At 34.2% G+C, this 22,940-nt stretch overlaps 1 protein-coding gene across 1 annotated transcript in view; it reads right to left on the reverse strand.

Moving 5' to 3' along the window:
- Nucleotides 1–22,940, reverse strand: part of RFX7 (regulatory factor X7) — a 135,713-nt gene that overhangs the window by 40,322 nt on the left and 72,451 nt on the right. Inside the window, exons 3-4 of the mRNA XM_044917954.1 lie at nucleotides 12,782–12,864; nucleotides 11,254–11,376 (exon numbers count right to left, since the gene is read on the reverse strand). Coding sequence (XP_044773889.1) covers nucleotides 11,254–11,376; nucleotides 12,782–12,864 — 206 coding nt within the window. The remainder of the gene's footprint in view (nucleotides 1–11,253; nucleotides 11,377–12,781; nucleotides 12,865–22,940) is intronic.

Genomic DNA, 22,940 nt, shown 5'->3' on the forward strand with positions numbered 1-22,940 from the left:
TTAAAAAAAAAAAAAAAAAAAAAAAAAAAAAAAAGAAACATGGAAAAATAAAGCTATTGGGAATATTATAATCTCAGGACGGTAGTGGGATGAAGGAGAGAGTAAAGAATGATTTTTATTTGATGCTATACTTTTAGACTCAGTTTGTTATACTGAGCATAAATTTGTATATTATTATAGAATTAATAACAAATCAATTAATTTGAGTATCTTATAAGGTGTTAATATCCAGGACATAAAAAGAACTCCTACAACTCAATGACATTAAAAACAAACAACATAATTAAAAAATGGGCAGCAAGCTTGAATACATTTCTCCAAATATGTACAAATAGCCACTAAGCACAAAACATACTCAATACCACTAACCAATCAGGAAATACAAATCAAACCAGAATGAGATACCACCTCACACCCATCAAAATGGTCATTATCAAAAACCTACAAAATAACAAGCGCTGATGAGGACGTGAAGAATCTTGTGCGCTGCTGGTGAGGATATAAAATGGTGTAGCCATTATGAAAAACAGTATGGTGATTCTTCAAAAAATTAAAAACAGAATTACCGCATGATCCATCGATTTAATTTTTGGGCATATACCCCAAATAACTGAAAGCATATCATGAAAATGTATTTGCACACCCACGTGCATAGCAGCATTGTTCACAATAGCCAGAAGGAAGCAACTTAAGTATCCATGAATGGAAGAATGGATAAACAAAATGTGGCATATACATACAATGGAATATTCTGACACATGCTATAATGAATGAACCTTGAGAATATTGATAAGCTAGTCACAGAAGGGCAAATACTGCATGGTTCCACTTATACGAGGTTGCTAAAGTAGTCAAATTCATGAGAGAGAGATGGATAGCATGGTGGTTTCCTAGGGCAGAGGGAAATGAGAATGGGTACAGAGTTTCAGTTTTGCACAAAGAAAAGAGTTCTGTGGATGAGTGGTGGTGTGGTAACACAACGTGAATGTACCTAACACTACTGAACTACACACTTAAAAATGGTTAAGATGGCAAATTTTATGTATTTTACCACAAATTTAAAAAAATAAAATATTGTGGTTTTATTATAAGCAAGGCTTAATGTAAGGTTTAAAAAAAGGACCTTGTCTATTTGGAAAGAGGAAACAAACATTATTATTTAAATGGCAATTTAAATTGAAAAATAGCAGAATATGACAGGATGATTAACTTTAAATAAGTATCCTAAATCAATGATTTTCAACCTTTTTCTCCCTTCCTTCCTTAATGCACCTGAATTGTAAGTCACTTACTTTTCCTATCAGCCACAGTAGCTCATTTTATTTTATTTTATTTTTTAGATTAGTACCTCCACAGTAGCTCATTTTAGATGGCAACAAGTAAAACCAGGCTAAGGCTTCTACGTGGTAGTGTGGGGATTTAGAAGGAGCCTGGGTTTCCTGCTAATATCACAGAGCTGCTGAAAGGAAAAGGGAATTCTTTCTTCTTGTTGAAACTACTGTTCATTGGATGTTCTGTTATATACAAATGAATTTAATCCTTATTGGATAAGGCTAAAAAAAAAATCTGTTCTTACTCCCTCCCCCTCAACTTCTACTTTTTCGTTCTCCATCCCTTAATACACCTGTCTGCACTCACACTTATCTACCTTTCAGAGCACTGCAATCAGGCTTCATTCCTCAATACAATATGCAGACTGCTCTGACAATAGATCCCAGTGGCCTATTAACTGACATATAACATGGATTTTTCTCTTGTCTTCCTTTTACTTGAGCTGTCTGAGGCACTGAAGACTGTGGAGTGAACTCCTCAAAATAATCTCTTTTCTCAGATTATAACATGCTTTCTTATTTCTGTTTTAAATTCTTTCCCGTATTTGGAGGGCTCATGTTCTTCTGCCTAACCCCTAAATACCAGTTTTCTCCCTATCCTTATCACTTTCTGAGATATTGTTACTTTCTGAGATACTGTTCTATTGTTTAAATTTTCAATAACTCTCCAAGACCTACACATGGAAATAAGTCTAATTTTCTTGGCCTGGTCTCTGATATCTTCTCTTGAACTCTGACTATAAGCCACCATGCATTTAGTATTACACCTTCCACTTAGAATGCCCTTCTGAATCCCTAGTCTGCTTGGTAAACTTAGTTTTTACGATTTTACACATGCCACCTCTTGTGTGATGCTGGCCCTCACTCCATCAGATTGATCTGGAAACTTTCTGTCCAGTTTATTTAGTGATCTGTTTCTCCTATTTGAGAGTAGGGACTATGTATCATGATGCTTGGTAAATTAATGCACCCAAATAAATTTACTTTAAAATAATTTAATTTGTTGATTGCAATAAAGCACTACTAATTTCTTCCATGATCTCTTTGTCCTTGCGATTGGTAATGCTGAAGTCTTAATTGCCTTAGTTAAAAGAAAAGTACTAAATACCTACCAATTGCCACAAATCATGCTAGGGACAGATAAAAAAGTTAAGGTAGTAAGAGTAGTGACAAACTGATAACTAAAGATTCAAAATATATAATGACCGGGCTCATAGGCATACAGTTTTTATGGGCGGGGGTAGTGGAAAAGACTCTGATTTTCAATTAGGAGACTTGGTTAGACTTGGTTTGTACTTCCAGTTATAATTACAATGTATTTAGTACAGTGAGTGCGATTTGGAAAAGTCAGTCAACCTTTCTACAACTGTGTCATAAAAGAGAACCAGTTCCTTCCGATATAATATCACCATTGTAGCTCTATTCTGCCACTCTTCTACTATTTAATCTATGTTTTTTCTACTACTAAAGAGTTGAGAAGTTAAAACAGTAAATGAGGAATCTGTGAAAGTACAACTGGCCAGAAACATAGAGAATGTGAGGAAAAAGAGATGATTTAATTATCCCCTTGAGAGTCAAGTCACAGAAACAGAGAAAAAAGAAACTGGGATAAAAACTTCTATGAAATAGACCACACCAAGCAAGTGTGAAAAAAAGAATCTTATCTGAAAAGCAGTAATTTAAACACTAGACAAAGTATTTAGGGTAACAATTCAGACACTGTTAGAATAAATTCCAATGGCAGAAATCTTAAACCAATTTATATCTTAAGAAATATTTAATATCCACATTTAACTGTCAAATACAAAAAGTAATGTTGAAATTGATCACTTCTATGCTTTAGTTTATTTCTAATCAGTTAAAAATATCTAAAATATAATTAAGGCATGGCAAATGCTACTCCAAAAATTTTAATTTTAAAAAGAATAGCATCTGAGGAATTCTTAATCTCAGGAAACAAACTGAGGGTTGCTGGAGTGGTGGGGGGTGGGAGGCATGGGGTGGCTGGGTGATAGACATTGGGGAGGGTATGTGCTATGGTGAGCGCTGTGAATTGTGTAAGACTGTTGAATCACTGACCTGTACCTCTGAAACAAATAATACATTATATGTTAAAAAAAAAAAAAAGAAGATAGTAGGAAGGGAAAAATGAAGGGCGGAAATCGGAGGGGCAGATGAACCATGAGAGACTATGGACTCTGAGAAACAAACTGGGTTTCTAGAGGGGAGGGGGGTGGGGGGATGGGTTAGCCTGGTGATGGATATTAAAGAGGGCACGTACTGAACAGAGCACTGGGTGTTATATGCAATGAATCATGGAACGCAATGATGTATGGTGATTAACATAACATAATAAAATTAAAAAAAAGATAATTTAAAGGATATCATATGAGACCTTCCAATTGAATAATAATAATAAAAAAGAATAGCATCTGGATAAGTTTCTAGAGGTAATACGGATTACTGCAAAAAGAGCCCAGCCTTGAAGTAACAAAACCTGGGTTCAGATTTGCCTAGTTATTTCATTTCTTTGAGTCACCCTTAAAGGGAGGGATGGATAATATTTGCTTCCACTTATTTTATATAGATGCTATAACATTAATATATACTTAATAAATTTATAAATCATGCATATATGCTTAGGTTTAACCTAGATTTTAGAAAGGTGTAAAACATTCATATATCATTTAACTTATGAAGTATTCACTATCTTAACACTTTTTAAAAAAAAGATTTTATTTATTTATTTGTCAGAGAGAGAGAGGGAGAGAGAGAGAGAGCACAAGCAGAGGGAGACACAGGCAGAAGGAGAAGCAGGCTTCCCGCTGAGCAAGGAGCCCGATGCTGGGCTCGATCCCAGGACCCTGGGATCATGACCTGAGCCGAAGGCAGATACTTGACCTTGACTGAGCCACCCAGGTGCCCCTATCTTAACACTCTTAAGACAAGTGTTCCTAGAATCTATTTCTGCCTTCAAGGTTGTCCTAAAAGTTTCATTTACATTAGTTAATAGAACAGGAATCACAAACTTAGCTGGTAAGCACCAAAGTATCATACATATAAAATTAATGTCTATACACAGAATGGCTATATAAAAAAATTAATGCAATCATATTCCTTAAAATATTAAAGAGAGTTTCTTAGAGGGATTTGGAGAGAACATGTGTGTACCAGAAAACACTGCAGCCAAAGTTGTGAAGTTTACAAATCCAAAAGTTTGTGATTCTACCCAGAATGAAAGCAAACAGATTTTGAGGACTGCCAAAACAGGCCATATATTATTTAATAAGAAATCCATTTAAGATTAATGCCTATGTTTCTTTCCCAGAAAACAGGAAAGAACAGCAGCAGCTGCAGCTGCTACTATCGCTGCTGCTAAGTGTTTCTAGCAACACCAGACTTTCTAGATTGGTTCATTCCACCAGCTTCTTCTTTGGTCAGATTTCAAGACCAGGCACAACTTTAGATTTACAACTTTAGAAACATAATGTAAAACAGCCTACACAAAATGACACAAATGGTTAAAAAAAAAAAATGGGCAAATATATGTATTAGACAGATATCCAGAATGGGTCAAAAATATTCATACCAAAGGAGAATTTAACACAAGATACACTCAATATGACACAGGATCATTTTTTTGTTGACAACAGGCAAAAGCTATCACAAAGATAAAAATCATGAACCTTTTATCTTGTGTCAAACAGCCCAGAAATCTATAAAACAAAACCCATTAAAAATACTAAGAGGAACTGTGAGAAATGTCACTTTTGTAAGGGATTAACATACTACTCATCTTCAACTGATTAAACAGAAAAAAAAGGATTTCGCAGAATTTGAAGGATTTGAAAAATACAGAAAAGTGGATTTAGCACATATCAATATACAGTGAATACACAGTGTGATATAAAGAGAATGTCCAGAAGTATTTCTAAAAACTGATAATTTGTTAGACTGAAAATAGACCTCAACAAGTATAAAAATTCAGAAATTGAGCTTCATTCTCTGATCACAATATAATGAAATTACAAATTAATCAAATGCAAAACAAAAGAAAATGAAAGAACTCTCTCAAGCACATGAAAAGTTAAAAAAAAACCAAACTTCTATTTTGAGTCAAAGAAGAAATTAGAGCTATAATATCACACTATTAGAACATAAGGATAATTTTAACAAATCATATCCATACCTAAGGGATACAGCCAAAACCATATTCAGAGGCAAACTCATAGATATAAATGTTCGTATCTTAAATAGGAAAAGAATGAAAACAAAGAATTCCATTTACAGAGTAAGAAAAAAATCCCAAGAAAATCAGAGGAAGTAAAAGAAAGGCACCTAATAGTAAGAAAACAGACAGGAAAAAAAAAAACCACCCATCAAAAACCAAAAACCAAACACCCTGATATATCAATCTTAGCTTCATTTTTTTTCTAAAAGAAAACCAACAGAAATAAACTACAGCTAAGTATAATTTGAAAAAAAGAGGAAAATTCAAATGTATAAAACCAGAAATATGAAAATAGATATAAGAGATATAGAAGATAACTCAATTTAGGATAGAATAATATATGTAATACTATGCTGATACATTTGAAAATCTGAATGAATTCAAGGAAAAACAAATTACTAAATTTGACGAAGTAAAAACCTAACCAGAAAAAAACCACAAAAAAATTGTCAAAGAATTACCTCCAACAAAGGCTCCAGGCCTAGATGGTTTTATGGTTGAGTTCTTTAAAACTTTCAAGAACAAATAAGTCCCATGCTATATAAACTGTTCCAGAGCACAGAAATTTAGGGAAAGAGTTCCAATTCATTTACGAAGCTGGCCTAACCCTGATATCAAAACCTGACAAAGATAGCACAAAAAAAGAAAATTACAGGCCAAAATATTCACTCACAAATATAGATGCAAAGATCCTAAATAATATACTTTTCTTGAAAACAGAGATCAACCGTACACTGAAAGATTACACATCTTGATATGAAGAGAACATTCATTCTAGAACTAAAAGAAGGGTTTATATGTTAGGTAATATCTTTATATATCACATCAATAGGTGAAAGAAAAAAGCACTTCATAATAATCTCAATAAATGCCCAAAAGTGTTTGATAAATTTCAATATCCATTTCTCATAAAATAGCAAATAAAGTCTTGTCAACTATAAATGATACATCCTTAACATCAAAAAACTATAAGAGGAAATGATGCCTATCATTGTTATTATTTAAAATCAGAAGGAAAATCTATTAAATGTAATAAAATAGAGTGAGGAAGATATACAGAATAAATTTTACTCAAGTCAAAAGTAACTGAAAAATTCAGTAAATATAAAATGTACAACATAAATAGAACAGAAGTCTATAGATATTCTATAAACCTAAACAAATCAATAGTAAAGCAATAGAAAAAATATTTTTAATATAAATAACAAAAAAAAATTACCAAGGAAAAAAACTTAATAAGAAAAACAAGTGGACTTAATTGAAGGGAAAAAACTGAAACTTCACTGAAGGGCATGAGAAAGACGTAAATTAAGACACATACTTCTAGCTCTGAAATTAATTTTTCTAATAGAAGATTTCACATTTAATGCATTTTGAATCAAAATTCCTTTGAGGTTTCCTTTTTTAAAATTAGAAAAGTGATCCCAAACTTCATATGAGAAACATTAACTGGTCTGAAAATAAAACCAAGGAAATTTTTTAAAAAGAGGGATAGCATAGTAAGGGGAGTCTGGTCCTACCAGTTTTTTAAATAGTTAATAGTTAAAATATTAAAAATGGTATGGTACTGGAATAAGGACAGAAAATATCAAGGAAAAAAACTGAGTCTAAAAGGGCTTTAAGTAAAGTTAAAAGTTGTATTTCAGATTAGTGTGTTAAGAGAAAAAAAATTATTCAAAAAATGAGGCTGGGATAATTAGTTAGTAATATTCAGAAAAAAACTGAAATTAGTGCCTTATCTAATGGAATTCACCAAGACTAAAGGATTATATATGAAGAGTGAAATAAGAAATATCTTTAAAAAAATCTAGGAAAAATACACAGGTATTCAGCTGCTAGTGGCATGGCGAAGTTATTTCTAAGCATAATAGCAATGCTGCAAGCTGTAAAGAAAGTGGCTAAATCAGACTACTTATAAAGAGATTAAAACAATACACAGTAATCTTAAAAAAACATTTACATTTTAACAGTTAATATCCTTAATATATAAAGGTCCATAAACCAGCAACCTCAATTTTGATAATATACACTAAATTATATCATCAAGAATGTTTGCTGCAGTGTTATTTGTCACTGTTCCCCCTTCAAGAATTGTGTAAACAGTGGGGCCAAATTTGGTTAAACAATAACAAGAACATATACAAAAAAAAGAAGGCATTAGGAAAAAATAAAAAGAAATAAACCAAAGTGGTTCTTTTTAGGTAGTAAGATTTACTGGTACTAGTTTTTTTTTTTAATACATTAATAACTCTTTCCCAAAATTGTAATGATGAATACGTATTACTTTTGTAATTCAAAAATAATATAAACACATTATTGATCATTTTCATAAACACAAGATTATCAGAATTCAAAAGTTTCAACAAATACAAAAGTTCAGGATCATTTGTAAATTAAACTTTTTGCATGCTGAAAGCCCCTTAAAGCTTTCTGTTCCTATTAGTATCTTAATTTAGTATGAAAATGGAGTTAAGCCAGTCAATGCTGTCTTAGATTATATCTTCATTTTTTCTCTCAAAGGGATTTTGACTTTAATGACTGTGAAAGGGATTAATTTCACAAAAAGTACATCTGAACATCATTGCAATAAATTATACAAGGGTCTAAATGCAATAGAATAGCTTAAAATAAAGGTATATTTCATATTAATAACATTTTTTCAGTGAGTATTTAAAATAGAATCAATTTAAGACTCGTCATTCTATGTTAAGTTTTTATGCAGGAAACCTCATTAAGGTACTCCAAATAGGAAGATGACTAGTCTAAAAGGCCATTAGGAAAGAGCAAAATTTCTCTAAAAATCTTTATGGAGAAGAATGTTATTTTGTGTCTAACTGAAGTCTCTTCTGTGATTTAAAACTCTTGTACTTACACTTCATTTTGCTTTCTTTAGATAACACAAAATAATTAAAAAACTTTTAACTAGCTATTTCCTGATACTTTGATCTACTTCTTGCCTGTCTATAGTCCTACATTTTTCACCTCTCAAGTTATTTGAACCCACAGGGCAAATTATGGTTTTAGGCAATGCATAATCAAATGAAAGAAAAATTTGAATTAGGAGCTCCCACATGCAATGATGATGTGGACACACAAATATACTTTCTTCTTAGCCCATGTCATGCTAATACATGTTACTGTGGGTGTCTTATCCCTGCTGTATTATTTATACGCATGTATACTAATTGTATGTATACTAAGTCATATTTTGAGCAGCTTACTTATTCAGCCTAAGTGGAAGCCATAGCTAACTTTATTTCTAACTACTTGACCAAGCTTTTCTACCCACGCAGTATGCTATCACTCAAATTTAACAAATTTGCCTTCTCACCCATTATGAAACACTCATGGAATCTGAGTTCTAGCCCTATATTGGCCCCTAACTAGTTTTGTGACATGGGGAGAGTCACCTAACTTCCCTGGGTTTCACTGTTTTCATCTATACAATGGGGACAGGAGTGCACTAAAAGACTTAAGTCTTAAAAAACACTGAAATTTTATTATCAATGTGAGGGATCAGAGACCCTTCTAATCACTCTTAATATTAAATTAGTGTCTACTATGCGGAAACCCTGTAGGGAATGTAACAGAAAATCAAGTATATTCTTAGTGAAACGGTTTTTGAACTAAGATACCCAGACTGAGGTATAGTACTATACTGACTATAAAGAGAGGCATAATCATTAGCACAATTCTTTCACATTCCATGAACAGAACGGATATTTCTTTGTCACGTTATTATAAAAAATTTCCCTTACCTACTACTTCCCCTTTCAACTCTAGTCAAAGTCCCTTCCTTTTATCTGTGCTGCTCCCCACTACAACTCCAAATTAATTACTCAAAATTGAAGCTCCCACTGCTTCCACAAAATGATGGAGTGCTTTATTTCTCTTTTGTTTAGGAAAAACCTGTAACTTTTCATAATGAAAAGAATGATGGGGGCTTATGGGAATCTCAGAAAATGATTTAATAGAAAAATATAACAATTCTTTGTCAAAGGCAGGAAACCTTTCGGAACATAAGGACTGCTTTCCTGGGTCAGAATCACACTTCCACAAAGTTAGGGTGCTGTCCCCAATGACAACACAGGAAAGGGTTCTACAGTGGAAAGAGGTCTTTTCAAAAAATATATATCTTGACTCTTCTTATTAATTCATTATGAAAATGTCATATATTATTTTGTCCAATTTGCCTTCTGGGAAACTAGCAAGGCATCTCTGGATAACTGGTTCCTCAACATTTCCAACTTGAGACAACTTTTAGAATTTTAAAGCTGTAAGAAACCTCATACTTCTTCAACTGCCTCACTTTATAGATAATGCGTCTGACAAAAAGAATGGTTAAAACACCTGTCTAGGTTACAAATTTAATGACAGAATCTATTCTGTTGATACTCAGTCCAGAGTTTCTTCAACATATCACATGTTTACTGATATTAACACCCTTTTAATTAATGAATATTTGCTTCTTTGTAGTTTTACAGGGTTATCTGTTTTAATTAGTTAAGTTTAGTGAAAAATTAATACATACATATTTTTCATGAATGGGAGGGGCTGTGTCTTATTCATTATATCCTCAGAACTTAAGACAGGGTCTGGCACATAGCAGGTATTCAACAGATGGTTATAAATTAAGAGAATGAACTTTATAGACTTGGGTCACACACTCTTAGCTTTAATTTTCTTAAAGAGAAAAAAATCTAAAGCTCTTCAGTTTAACTTTGTGCCCTTGATCATTTCAGACGGTTTTCTCTAGACTTTCTCCAGCTCCATTATGTTCCTTAAGGTGAGGGAATCACAATTTTGAATGAAGGCAGAAGTTTTCTTTCTAGATAACCAAAATCTCAGTAAGTGTAGTGTGCCTTTGCATCATTTTACACTGGTTAACAAAGCATTTATTTGACACTTTTCTTTCAAATTGCATAAGTACAACACACGAATGCTTGTTGGTTTGACATTTAAATACTCTGAAAATTTTGGTTTTATTTACTCTGTCAGAATAAATTCCGTCTTCCACATCAATTATAAAAATGTTAAATAAAACTAGACTTAGCAACTACTAAATTTTCTTTATCCAGAAAGGCCCATTAGTCTCTATATTTATGTTTCCTGTATTTAAATAAATTATCTGTACAAATGACATTATTTGAATGTCTAATATGTATAAGCCACTGAACTCCTGCATTCATGAATAAGTAATTCACAATACTCTAGAAACTTAGCTTTTTTTTTTTTTTTTGGTTGGTATACAGAAGCATTAGAAAAGTTTTGGACATATGAAAAAGGCCTTTAAGAAGTCTAAATAAAAAACATGTTTTAGTTTTCCCTTACACACTGATTTATTTATTGCCTTCCACTGTTCTTCTAACCCCAGACACACCCTTCCTTTCATCCTTAAGAACTCTATAGGAACCCTTTCATTCAGCAATCCTATACCATTATTTCTACCCTCAAACATCCCTCCTATCATCCAGAAGAACTCTAGAGAAATCCTTTTACTCAATAACCCTGTCCTTTACGATACATGCTAACAGAGAAGCTTAGAGATGGAAAGAACCTTAGAAATCTCTAAGTCAAAATCCCATATACTAGCGTGATATTCACCAATGATAAAACAAATCACTACAGCCAACTATAGTACTTAAACTCTTTAACACATCAGCATGCCTAATATATGCACATGATACTTACTTGTACTCATCATAGACTTCCTGTTTGGGCAATGAAGTCTCAGGATGTTCTTCTAGGGTATTTCGAATCCAGGAAAAGGCATGCATTTGCTGTGCCCGACTAGATGACACGGCATTCTGATCACTGATTGTAAAACAAAAACATGTTTTAGCTGAACCAGACAGCAATTAATTGATAATTTTTGAGCCAGGCCTATAAGTTCCATTAAAGAATTGTGTGTAAACACACTATAAATGACCAAATCAAACTCAAGCCATATAGTAGATGCCCAGTTATCTATATGCAAATAGTCCACCTGTGGTTGTGACCCATTTTCCATAGCTAGTGACTGAAGTTATTGCCCTGCTCCATCCCTCCTGATGGGCTCTACACTGACAACATAAGGTATCTGTTTTGGTGAAAATGACCTCGAAGTAGGTATTTGTTCACTTACTTGCCTGTTCATTTGCCTAAACTTACCAAATCATCAAACTTTTAAGTTGTGGAAAAAATATTTTCTATTTGCTTAGCATGTTTTCAAGTAACTACCCTGAAATCTTATTAAGCACTCCATGCTCCAGAATGCAATTCACACCAGAGAGATCATGAGAGGACAAATCTCCTCCTACAGTCCTTCCTGTAACTGGCTCCCCTCCCCATGCCAATACTTCTACTAAACATCCTAAGTTTTTACTATATGGCATCATTTAAATATAAACTAAACCCATAAAATGGACACCCAAGATAACATGAGGGAAGATCCTTTACTGATTCTGACATTCATCTCAGCTAACTATAACAATAATTTATTTAATTCCAAGGAAGATAGTGAGCGAGTTTCTAGGACAAAAAAATGATTAAAATGGTTATAAAATTTGGTTTGAGGGAGAAGAGGTAAAAGCAACAGATTTTTCATGCCATTTCTTTTCATACACAATTTTAAAGTAACAGAATTTTAAGTATAACTTACATGAATGAAATGAACTTTGAGAAATACTAAGAAGGATAATGAAACTTCTAATAGAATACATGAGCTAACAACTTCTCTATTTTCTACATGATACTATTAAATATTTTTAGTAATGAAAATACAGCAATATTCCCAAACACACTTAAAGTATCTTACATTTATAATAAATTCATGTTCCATATATGCAATTTAACTTTTTCTTTTTTATACTGTCATCTATTCACCTAGCAGTAACTAAAAAAACTCCTTTAACTTCATTGCTTACAATATGTATCTATTCTTTGCTTTTCTAATTTTCACAATCCCTCACACTGCATTAATATATTGATTTGTTTAAAAAACATAACCCAAATTGCATTTCATAGCATTAACCCAGAAGCATAAATGAATCAGTAAAAACTATAAGTAAACACTTAATCAAATATGATCAAAGATTAAAAGATCGATTGTTTTACCATTCTGTTTTCTGATGATTTTAGGAATAGTACACAACAATAACAACCATGACACACACCCCACACACACCTTAGGGATGTCCTATTAACACTGTAATTAAGGCAAAAGCAAGAAAAGATATACCTTTTCTCTCCATTGCTGAGACCAGAAGGCAGCTGAAGGTAGAGGTAGAGTTTCTCTAGGTCTGTAAAATTCTCAACTTCTTTCTGGTTACAACAGATGAAAAGGAAAACATCATTTTTAAAACATTTGTTTATCCCTCAAAAAAATTTACTAACACCTGTGTACTGTTGGTAGGAATGTAAATTGGTGCAGCCATTGTGGAATACACTATGGCGGTTTCTCAAAAAATTAAAAACAGAAATACCATATGATCTAGCAATTCCACTACTGGGTATTTACCCAAAGAAAATGAAACCATAAATTCAAAAAGATATATGCATCCCTATGGTTATTTCAGCATTATTTAAAAAATTTTTTTTTAATTTTTTTTTTTAATTTATTTTTTGACAGAGAGAGACATAGCGAGAGAGGGAACACAAGCAGGGGGAGTGGGAGAGGGAGAAGCAGGCTCCCCGCCGAGCAGGGAGCCCGATGTGGGGCTCGATCCCAGGACTGTGGGATCATGACCTGAGCCGAAGGCAGACGCTTAACCAACTGAGCCACCCAGGCGCCCCTTCAGCATTATTTATAAGAGCCAAGATATGGAAGCAACCTAAGTGTCCAGTGACAGATGAATGGATAAAAAAGATGTGGTACAGATATACAATGGAATATTACACAGCTATAAAAAAGAATGAGATCTTGCCATTTGCAAGGACATCAATGGACCTAGAGGGTATTAAGCTAAGTGAAATAAGTCAGAGAAAGACAAAACCATGTGATCTCACTCATATGTGGAATCTAAAAAATAAAACAAACAAAAAGAGCAGAAACAGACCCATAAATACAGAGAACAAACTGGTGGCTGCTAGAAGGGAGGAGATGGGGGATGGGCAAAATGGGTGGGGGAGCGGAAGATACAGGCTTCCAGTTATGGAATGAATAAGTCATAGGGATGAAACATACAGCAATAGAAAATACAGTCAATGAGATTTTAATAGCAATGTATGGTGACAAATGGTAGCTACACTTGTGAGCACAGCATAATGTAGAAACTTGTTGAATCACTGTCATACACCTGAAACTAATGCAACATTGTGTGTCAACTATGTTTCAATAAAAAATAATAGTTAAAAAATACTGACTGTCTAAATTTAAACCAGATGGAATGAATCACCTGCCAAAGAAAAAATTTAGGCTTTTTTCCTCATCAGTAAAATAATAGTTGTTTGATAAATATACTTCACATAAAAAGTTACTAAAAGAAAAAAAATGGTACTTTCCTTTTAATTCTTATATTCTAGATATAAATAAAATCAATGCTTAGACAAAAATTTCTCAGTTTTAATCAAATTTAAAGAAGGAAGACTGCACAGGATTATAGGAAAAGTACAGACTAGAAGTCAAAAGAATATTCATTAGTTAGACTTAGCCTAACCATTTAACTGGCTATGAAGCTTTGGTTCTCTGGCAAATTTTCCTTACAACTGTAAAATGGATACGATGACTTCTATGATCCTTTTCTAATTCTCAAAAACCTAGAACACATGATTGATGATGCTATTGTCACATGGGGATAGAACTGAGGTTTAAAAATATTGAAGTACTACCAACAACCCTTTCTACACAATGCAGATGTAATTATTTGTAGAGTTGCAGCAGTGGCTGCTATTTGGAGGACCTACTCGTAAGATTCTCTATAGCTATTCTGCAACTACATCCTTTTGTCTCTAAACCCATCCTTTAAAATAATTTCTGCTACACAGAGGACTGTATATAGCTTTCTTTCCCAGCTCTGTTTGCCACAAAGTAGCTTTAAATGTGCCACAAACCCTGTTACAGTAAAAATATCATAGTGAAATTCTGACAGCCTAATTCAAGCAAAACTCCATTGCAATTGAAAATGTGGACAAATTATTGGCATTCCTGGTAGCAGAATTTATTCTTACATAATAAAACACAGCTTAAACACAGATCCAATTTTAAAAAAAGTTTAAAACAATATAACTTAGCCTATTCTTACTCTCACCAAAATTCATCTATAAAACAATTTAATCCTATAATTCATCCACAAAGTGATTTAATCTATCAATTACATGTAAATAACTCCCAAATCTACTTTCTTTTTTTCATTTCACTGTCTATGCGGTCTTTTTCCAATTAGTTTTCACTCTAATACCTAATAGATTTATTAGCAATATCTTGTATAACTCTCCTAAGAAAAACAAAACACACATAGACATTTTTTTCCCTGTTACTTAACATAACACCTTCTTTTCTCCAGTTCCCCAGTATTCAGTTTTAGAATATGCTTAATTTTGTTCCTCATCATACATTCCACTTTATTTAGCCCTCTTAACTCTTTCCCCCATATTCCTCCAGGCTCTTTGTTTTCCTTGTCACTATATAAGTCTAGGTGTTTAGCTGTCTTTCTTTTAACAGTAAAGGATAATTCATTTACTCACTTATTTATTCATTAATTTTATTTCCTGCCACAAATGATTTGCAATAATTACGAACTCACAATGAACCTACAAAGACTGGAAATACACAAACGAACAACACAATAGTCCTTGCCCTTAAGGAACTTAGAAAGATTCGTAATCACTAAAAAGTACACCACTAGTCGGTTTCCCTACCTCCAACCTTTCCCCACTTGAATGTATCTTAAATATAGTTCCTAAAATACTTTCTATTGAATATTATTAACATCACCTACCTAATCTCAACAATGCCTAACGATATTAAATCCAAAGTAGATTATGTTACAAAAAAACCCATATAAGAAGTTAAGTTCTCAAAGCAAAGTTATCGAAACCGATTTCAAGTTGAGGGGAAACCTCAAATATTACCTAGTTAGTTGAATGAACTAAGGTGATAATTTCCTACTATTATGGTCGGATCTCTCTCTCTTTTTTTTTTTAGAGAGGGAGAGAGAAGGGGCAGGAGGGAGAGAATCTCAAGCAGGTTCCACACCCAGCACAGAGCCCAACATGGGGCTTGATCCCACAAACCTGAGATCATGACCTGAGCAGAAATCAAGAGTTGGATGCTTAAGTGACTGAGCCACCAAGGTGCCCCAAAGATCTCTTCTGAAAACTTATGAGGACTTTTCTCTCATACATTTAACTCTTTGTAAGAAGATACACAAAAGGAAATCTTTAAACTAAAGTTTGATTTAGATGTCAAAAAACTTTCCAAGAAACCACGTTAAACTTAATTTTGCATGTGACCTAGTTAGTGCTTTGATCTTTCACATCCTGAACAGAAAAGCCTGTAGCAAACAATCAGATTCAGCACTCAGTTTGATATCATGTGATCCAGAGGGGGAAAAAAGATGTAATGTAAGATAAGCAAAATCAAGTTACTTTTGGAGGCTCAAGGTAGAGTTTGGTATTACCACTGAAAATCCCCTTCCCTTCTGAAGTTTTGGCTGATAAAGAATATTCATTCACACCACGAACTAGTAGCATGGAGCTATCTAATTCCTTCTATGAGGTGCAAGTAAAGTGGTAAAGAGAACACAGAACAGAGACAGCACTCATCAATATTCCATTTGCTTACCTACATTTCTCAGTTTCCTTTGCAGCCAGTATAGGACCATGAATGGAGCACAAATGATATATTTCATTTCTCAGTTAACATAATTAAGAATCAATGCTCCATTTTCTTTCTCCCTTTGTGCACCTGGGGAGTCATGTATTTCACTGGGGAAACTATAACATACCAGTGTCTCAATGGGGGTTCCCAAGGGACTATGTGGAGCAAGGGTCTCCAATGATCTGTGCTTTACATATAATATGAATCAAAGTAAATTTGTGTGGTTATGCCACTGGTACTTCAGGCTTACTTTGTTATGGCAGCACAGTCTAGCCAACTTGATTAATACAGAAAGTTAGACTTTTCCCTCTAGCACTTCTGAGAGGACTGAAGATCCCTTTTCCATATGTAGATAAAAATGTGAGGAGGGGAAAAGGATTCCTCTCTGTTATCACAAAATCTTTTATTCAATCATTTTTAGAATAGTATTTAACTTACTGTGAAATTTCAAATTAAATTAACCACGAATATTATTTATCAAAATGGAATATGAGCTAAAAAGAAAAAAAAGGTTAGAATATACAGCCTTCATATTCTCTTCCACTTAACTTTTACTTCTAGAAAAAAACAAAACAAACCAAAAAGAACCCTACTTCGGGCACCTGGATGGCTTAGTTGGATAAGTGTCCTACTTTTGATTTCAGCTCAGGTCATGATCTCAGAGTTGTGAGATCAAGCCCTGTGTGGGGCTTTGCACGGGGCATGGAGTCAGCTTAAGATTTTCTCTCTCCCTCTGCACTCCCCCTGCTAAAAAACAAAACAAAACAAACACTAAAACCCCAAAAAAACCTACTCTAATTCAACTCTATTAATTTTGGACACATGATACTATAATATGCCTATATGTCCCTCTACTTTGGGCCACAGCAATTACTCAAGAATTTATATTCAATTAACTTGCATTTGCTGGAGGGTTTTTTGCATTTACTGTTCAAAAAATGATTTTCAGTGTCTAGTTATACCTTCCCCCCTCAACTAGACTGAAGATTCTAGTTTGCCCAAATTCAATCACCGTTTTATTTTTTTTTAAGATTTATTTACTTATTTGAGAGAGAGCGCGCACACGCAAGCAGGAGTGGGGGGAAGAGCAGAGGGAGGGAGAGTGAGACTCCTCAAGCAAACTCCCCAGTGAGCACATGGAGCCCAATGTGGGGCTGGATCCCAGGACCCTGAGATCATGACCTGAGCTGAAATCAAGAGCCAGCCACTCAACCACTGAGTCACCCAGATGCCCCAAACTCAATCTTTTGAAACAGAATCCTGAAAGATAAGACAGAGCCAGGTGAGGATCCTTTTAATATTTTAATATCCCATTTAATTTTTTAAATTTAAAATTATGAAGCATTTCAAACAAAGTACAGAAAGCAGGTACACATGCACCACTATTCATATTTAAAAGATGCTAACTTCTGGCCATATTTGCAAATTCGTTGACTTTAAACATTGTACAACAGCTGCATGGATTAAAACCAGCTTATTCATTCTTTACTGATAGACAGTTTATCATAAAGTTTCATTATTTCAAATAGTGCTACAACAAAAATTCTTTATTTTTGACTGCTGTATCTTTGTGCAAGAGTTTTTTTTACGGTAAATACTTAAAAGTAGAAATACCTGGTCATCAAGGATGCACACCTTCAACTTTACTGGGTATTTCCAAATTACTCCCTGAAACCATTATGCCAATTTATATTTCCTACAGCAAAACTACAATTTTTCTACATCCTAGTTAAAACTTAAATGTTAGCTACTCTTATGGGTATGAAAAAATGTTTCACAGTCTTACATTTTCTGGTTGAAGATAAGACTAAATATTTTTTCATATTATTTATCATTTGAGTTTAATACAATGGCTATCAAATTTTAGCATGCATCAGAATCTGGTAAAGACTGGAGAGCCTGTAAAGACTGTAAAACCCAACCTCCAGAGTTTCTGAATCAGTAGGATCTTGAGTGGGGGCCAGAGAATCCTGATTTCCTTTCTTTTTTTTTAGATTTTATTTATTTATTTGAGAGAGAGAGAATGAGAGAGAGAGCACGAGAGGGAAGAGGGTCAGAGGGAGAAGCAGACTCCCTGCTTAGCAGGGAGCCTGATGTGGGACTCGATCCCAGGACTCCAGGATCATGACCTGAGCCAAAGGCAGTTGCTTAACCAACTGAGCCACCGAGGCGCCCGAGAATCCTGATTTCTAATACGTTCGTTCCCACTGATGCTGATACTGCTAGTCAGGGAATCTCAACTAAAGAACCACACTGTTGAAGAAACCACACATTTAAAAATGAGGGTATTTATCATGTAGTCTATATACTAATTCTCCATTGGCTATACGTGCTGCTATTACATTCTCCTAGTTGTAGCTCATCTTTTCATTTTGCTTTTGGAGTCTTTGATGCAGAGACGTTTTTAATTTCCAGGAAGTCAAATATATCAACCTTTTCTTTTTTTTTTTTTTTTAAAGATTTTATTTATTTATTTGAGAGAGAGAATGAGAGAGAGAGAGCACACGAGAGGGGGGAGGGTCAGAGGGAGAAGCAGACTCCCTGCTGAGCAGGGAGCCCGATGCGGGACTCGATCCCGGGACTCCAGGATCATGACCTGAGCCGAAGGCAGTCGCCTAACCGACTGAGCCACCCAGGCGCCCGAACCTTTTCATTTTTAATCTGCGTTTTCTGTGTCTTGTGTTGAAATCCTTCCCTATCCCAGTGTCATAAAGGTACCCCTTGTTTTCTTTTTAAAGTTTTGTTCTTCACATTTAGGTGTTTAATTCCCCTGGAATTTATTTTTCTATAGAGCAGGGGCTCTGATTAAAAGTTTCCCACAAGGTTAGCTAATTGTCCAATATATTGAGTAATTCACCAGTTCCCTTCTAATTTTTCATTCCACATCTATTATGGGATTCTTGTTTACTTACAGGTTAAAAAGAATGCCATTTTTACTTTTAGTATTTAAAAACACCTTTCTCTAAGGTGTAATTTAATTTAGAAAAAATCAACAACTTATCCTCGAGAGTAATATAACAAAATGTATAATTCACTGATCCTTCTTGAACTTGTGTCAGAGATTCTTCATATAAAAATATTACCCAATAATTGATTAACACAGTAATAAAGGAGCTTTGATAGAGCTTTTATAAATCTGAGTTTAACAGGCAAATTTCCTGTTGATAACTAGTATGAATATATGACCTATATTATATATTAAAAATGAATGAAACAGCTGCTACTTGAGCTTGATAGACTGACCCTTCAAATCTAATCTATCTAAAGCAGTAAGATATAGTAGTAGTGACGTGTAGAATATAGAATTAGAAGGCTTAGAGCCAAATTCCAGATTTGCACTCATTAGCTTTGTGATATTAGCAAGTTGTTCAAGCTGAGTAATCTGTAAAACAGTGATAAAATGCTCATAAAATTTTTGTGAGGATTAAAAGCAATTTATAAAATATATCTATGATAGATATTATTATATAAATATTATTCTGAAATATGTAATTGCTTAAAAGATTTTGGTAGAAGAGTTTATGGTTCAAATTCTATCAACAAGTACATAATCTTTTATTTGAAAAAGCAAGATGTCTTGTAGGAAATATTTTAGCCTCATGACCTCCACTAACTTGGGAGGTACACCATAAGAACAAGGCTCCTAGGTTTCATGTGTGAGCATCACACTTGCCCCTAAGTTATTGAAGACAGTGTTCCATCAACAGTGACTTTCCACAGGGTGAATGCAGAAAAAGGTAGATACTATTTCCTCCTAAGCCATCAAGATGAAATAGAAGTTAGAAATTACTTCTGACAACAACTGTACTACTAGAGAGAAAGAAATCAATTTAAGCAGAATAGGTCAAAAACAAAAGCTTTCCTAGGTTGGATTTGGAACGAAATGTGTAACTTTCCACCTGTCTTCTATCATAAAAAATACTTGAAACAATATTCTATATTTCAAAAACCGAGTTTTGGGGCGCCTGGGTGGCTCAGTCATTAAGCGTCTGCCTTCGACTCAGGTCATGATCCCGGGGTCCTGGGATCGAGCCCCACATCGGGCTCCCTGCTCAGTGGCGAGTCTGCTTCTCCCTCTCCCACTCCCCCTGCTTGTGTTCCCTCTCTCGCTGTGTCTCTGTCAAATAAATAAAATCTTTAAAAAAAACAAAAACAAAACCTGAGTTTATTTTTAGCATTTCTGCCTCTGAACTATCAATATAAATGGATGGATTGCTGAGGATCAGGGAGAATTCCAAATGTCTGATTACCAGGACTTGAAGCCCTTCAAGCAGATGATAAGGAAATATATTCCCAGTATTTACTGCCATGCAATATAGTTATAAGATAGTCTGAATAGAGAGATCTGCTCCTGTTTTTAGGGACCATCTTGAATCGGGTTTACACTATAATTTCTCAAATGTTAATAAAAAGGAATTTCTCCTGTTTGAAATCAGTTTCGCTATAGTGATGTGTTTCCTGTTATGAGACTTCCCTCTCAGGTGTTACTGAGGTTTTTGTTTTTTGTTTGTTTGTTTGTTTTGTTTTTAAATAAGGTCACAAAACCGGGAAAGGGCTGATGTTTACTAAGACCATAACAAATTGAAGGCTCAATTGTGAAGCTTTCATGCAAATCCATGATGGTGAATTGACATCTGAGGATCATTATTTTTATTTCCAGAAAAAGCAGAAACTCTTCTATTGAGATGTATAAATACCCTTCAAAGAACTAGCTAGGTTGACAATGACTGAGTTCTGATGGAAGATGACCAACCAGGCTATCATATCCATAATTAGTTCTTCAAACTTTACTTTTCAAACTGGTATCAGAAAAGGGTCTTTTAAAAAAAAATTTAACTTAAATTTGTATGCAGAACAGTCAGCTTAAAATCTAGAAACCTACATTCTCCAGTTTGACTGTTTCTTCCATTAACCATGTATAGAGGGAAAATATATACACTGACAGGATAGTCATGCTTGAATTTGCATTTGATTTTATAAACTACAGAAACAAAGCAAAAAACAAAACGTAAAAAAAATCTAATTTTTTCCTCCTCAGGTGACACTGATTCAGGAGCACAGTACTAAAAGGCCTCTTTTTGCACCAGCATCATTGGCAGAAGGACTAAAAGGGGGAAAGTAGAACCTTATTCTATAGCCTTTTTTAATTTATGGAAACAATCAACATACCTGATATTATATTCTCTCAGGCCCCAGCAGTTGTGAAAGCTGTCCTCCCACAGGATTGAATAAGGAAGATAGAGAAAAAGGTCAAGGTATGAGGACTCTAGTTTTCAATGCTTGTTGCTTAGAATTCTAAATTTCACTTGCCTAACTTGCTATGATAGAACTATGGTCGGCGTGGGGGTGGGGTGTGATTTTCTTTTGAGCCACCTGCTATAAACAACGTAAGAGGAAGTTGTTTTTCCATTCTCTAGAAAATACAAATCAAATGGGGAGAGTAATTTTTATTGTATTTGTATTATTGTGAGAATTTACTCTATTTGTAAACCTACTGAATTAGATATAAAATGAAAATGGTTTAATTCTGTTTAAAATATTCTGCTCCGAGCAATGTCCACAATAGCCAAACTGTGGAAAGAGCCGAGATGCCCTTCAACAGACAAATGGATAAAGAAGATGTGGTCCATATATAGAATGGAATATTACTCAGCCATCAGAAAGGATGAATACCCAACTTTGCATAAACATGGACAGAACTGGAGGAGATTATGCTAAGTGAAATAAGTCAAGTAGAGAAAGTCAATTATCATATGGTTTCACTTATTTGTGGAACATAAGGAATAGAATGGAAGACATTAGGAGAAGGAAGGGAAAAATGAAGGGGGTGGAAATTGGAGGGGGAGATGAACCATGAGAGACTATGGACTCCAGGAAACAGAGGGTTTTGGCGGGGGGGATGGGTTAGCCCGGTGATGGGTTTTAAAGAGGGTACATATTACATGGAGCACTGGGTGTTATACGCAAAAAATGAGTCATCAAAAACTAATGATGTTCTGTATGATGACTAACATAACATAATAAAAAAATAAATAAATAAATAAAATATTCTGCTCTGGATTACAAATGTGATCTAAGTCCATTTGAAAGACATCAATTACTAAGGGACAGCTTTAAAAAAGTAAACCAAGGCTGACAAGCAAACTTCAGTGAAACCCAAACTTTCTTAATTCCTTCTAATTCTGCTGGGTGATCTAAAGAATCCATGACCATCTGAAAACAAACTAACAAACAAAAACCCCTTTGAGCTTGCCTCAACTACAATCAAGACTAGAGAAATTCTGACATCAAGGAGACTTGAAGGGCTGCAGTGTAAGCACTGGAAAAAAATCACACTCTAGGGTAGGTAAGTAAGGTATTTCTCAATAGAGTGGTGTAATACATTAGGAAAGTTCTGCACATAAAATTAGAACTAGATTAAGTTATGAAAGAAGAAAGCTAAAGAGATTGCCGTGGACATCTAAACATCTAATTTTATCTAACAGTGGTCATTTTAAAGAACATGCTTTAAAATATACTGGGTTTTTTTTTTTAAGGACTTAATAATAAAGAAGCTGCATCTCTGAAACTGAAATAATGA

This window comes from Neomonachus schauinslandi, chromosome 9, assembly GCF_002201575.2.
Source record: "Neomonachus schauinslandi chromosome 9, ASM220157v2, whole genome shotgun sequence".
In the NCBI taxonomy this organism is placed as follows: domain Eukaryota; kingdom Metazoa; phylum Chordata; class Mammalia; order Carnivora; family Phocidae; genus Neomonachus; species Neomonachus schauinslandi.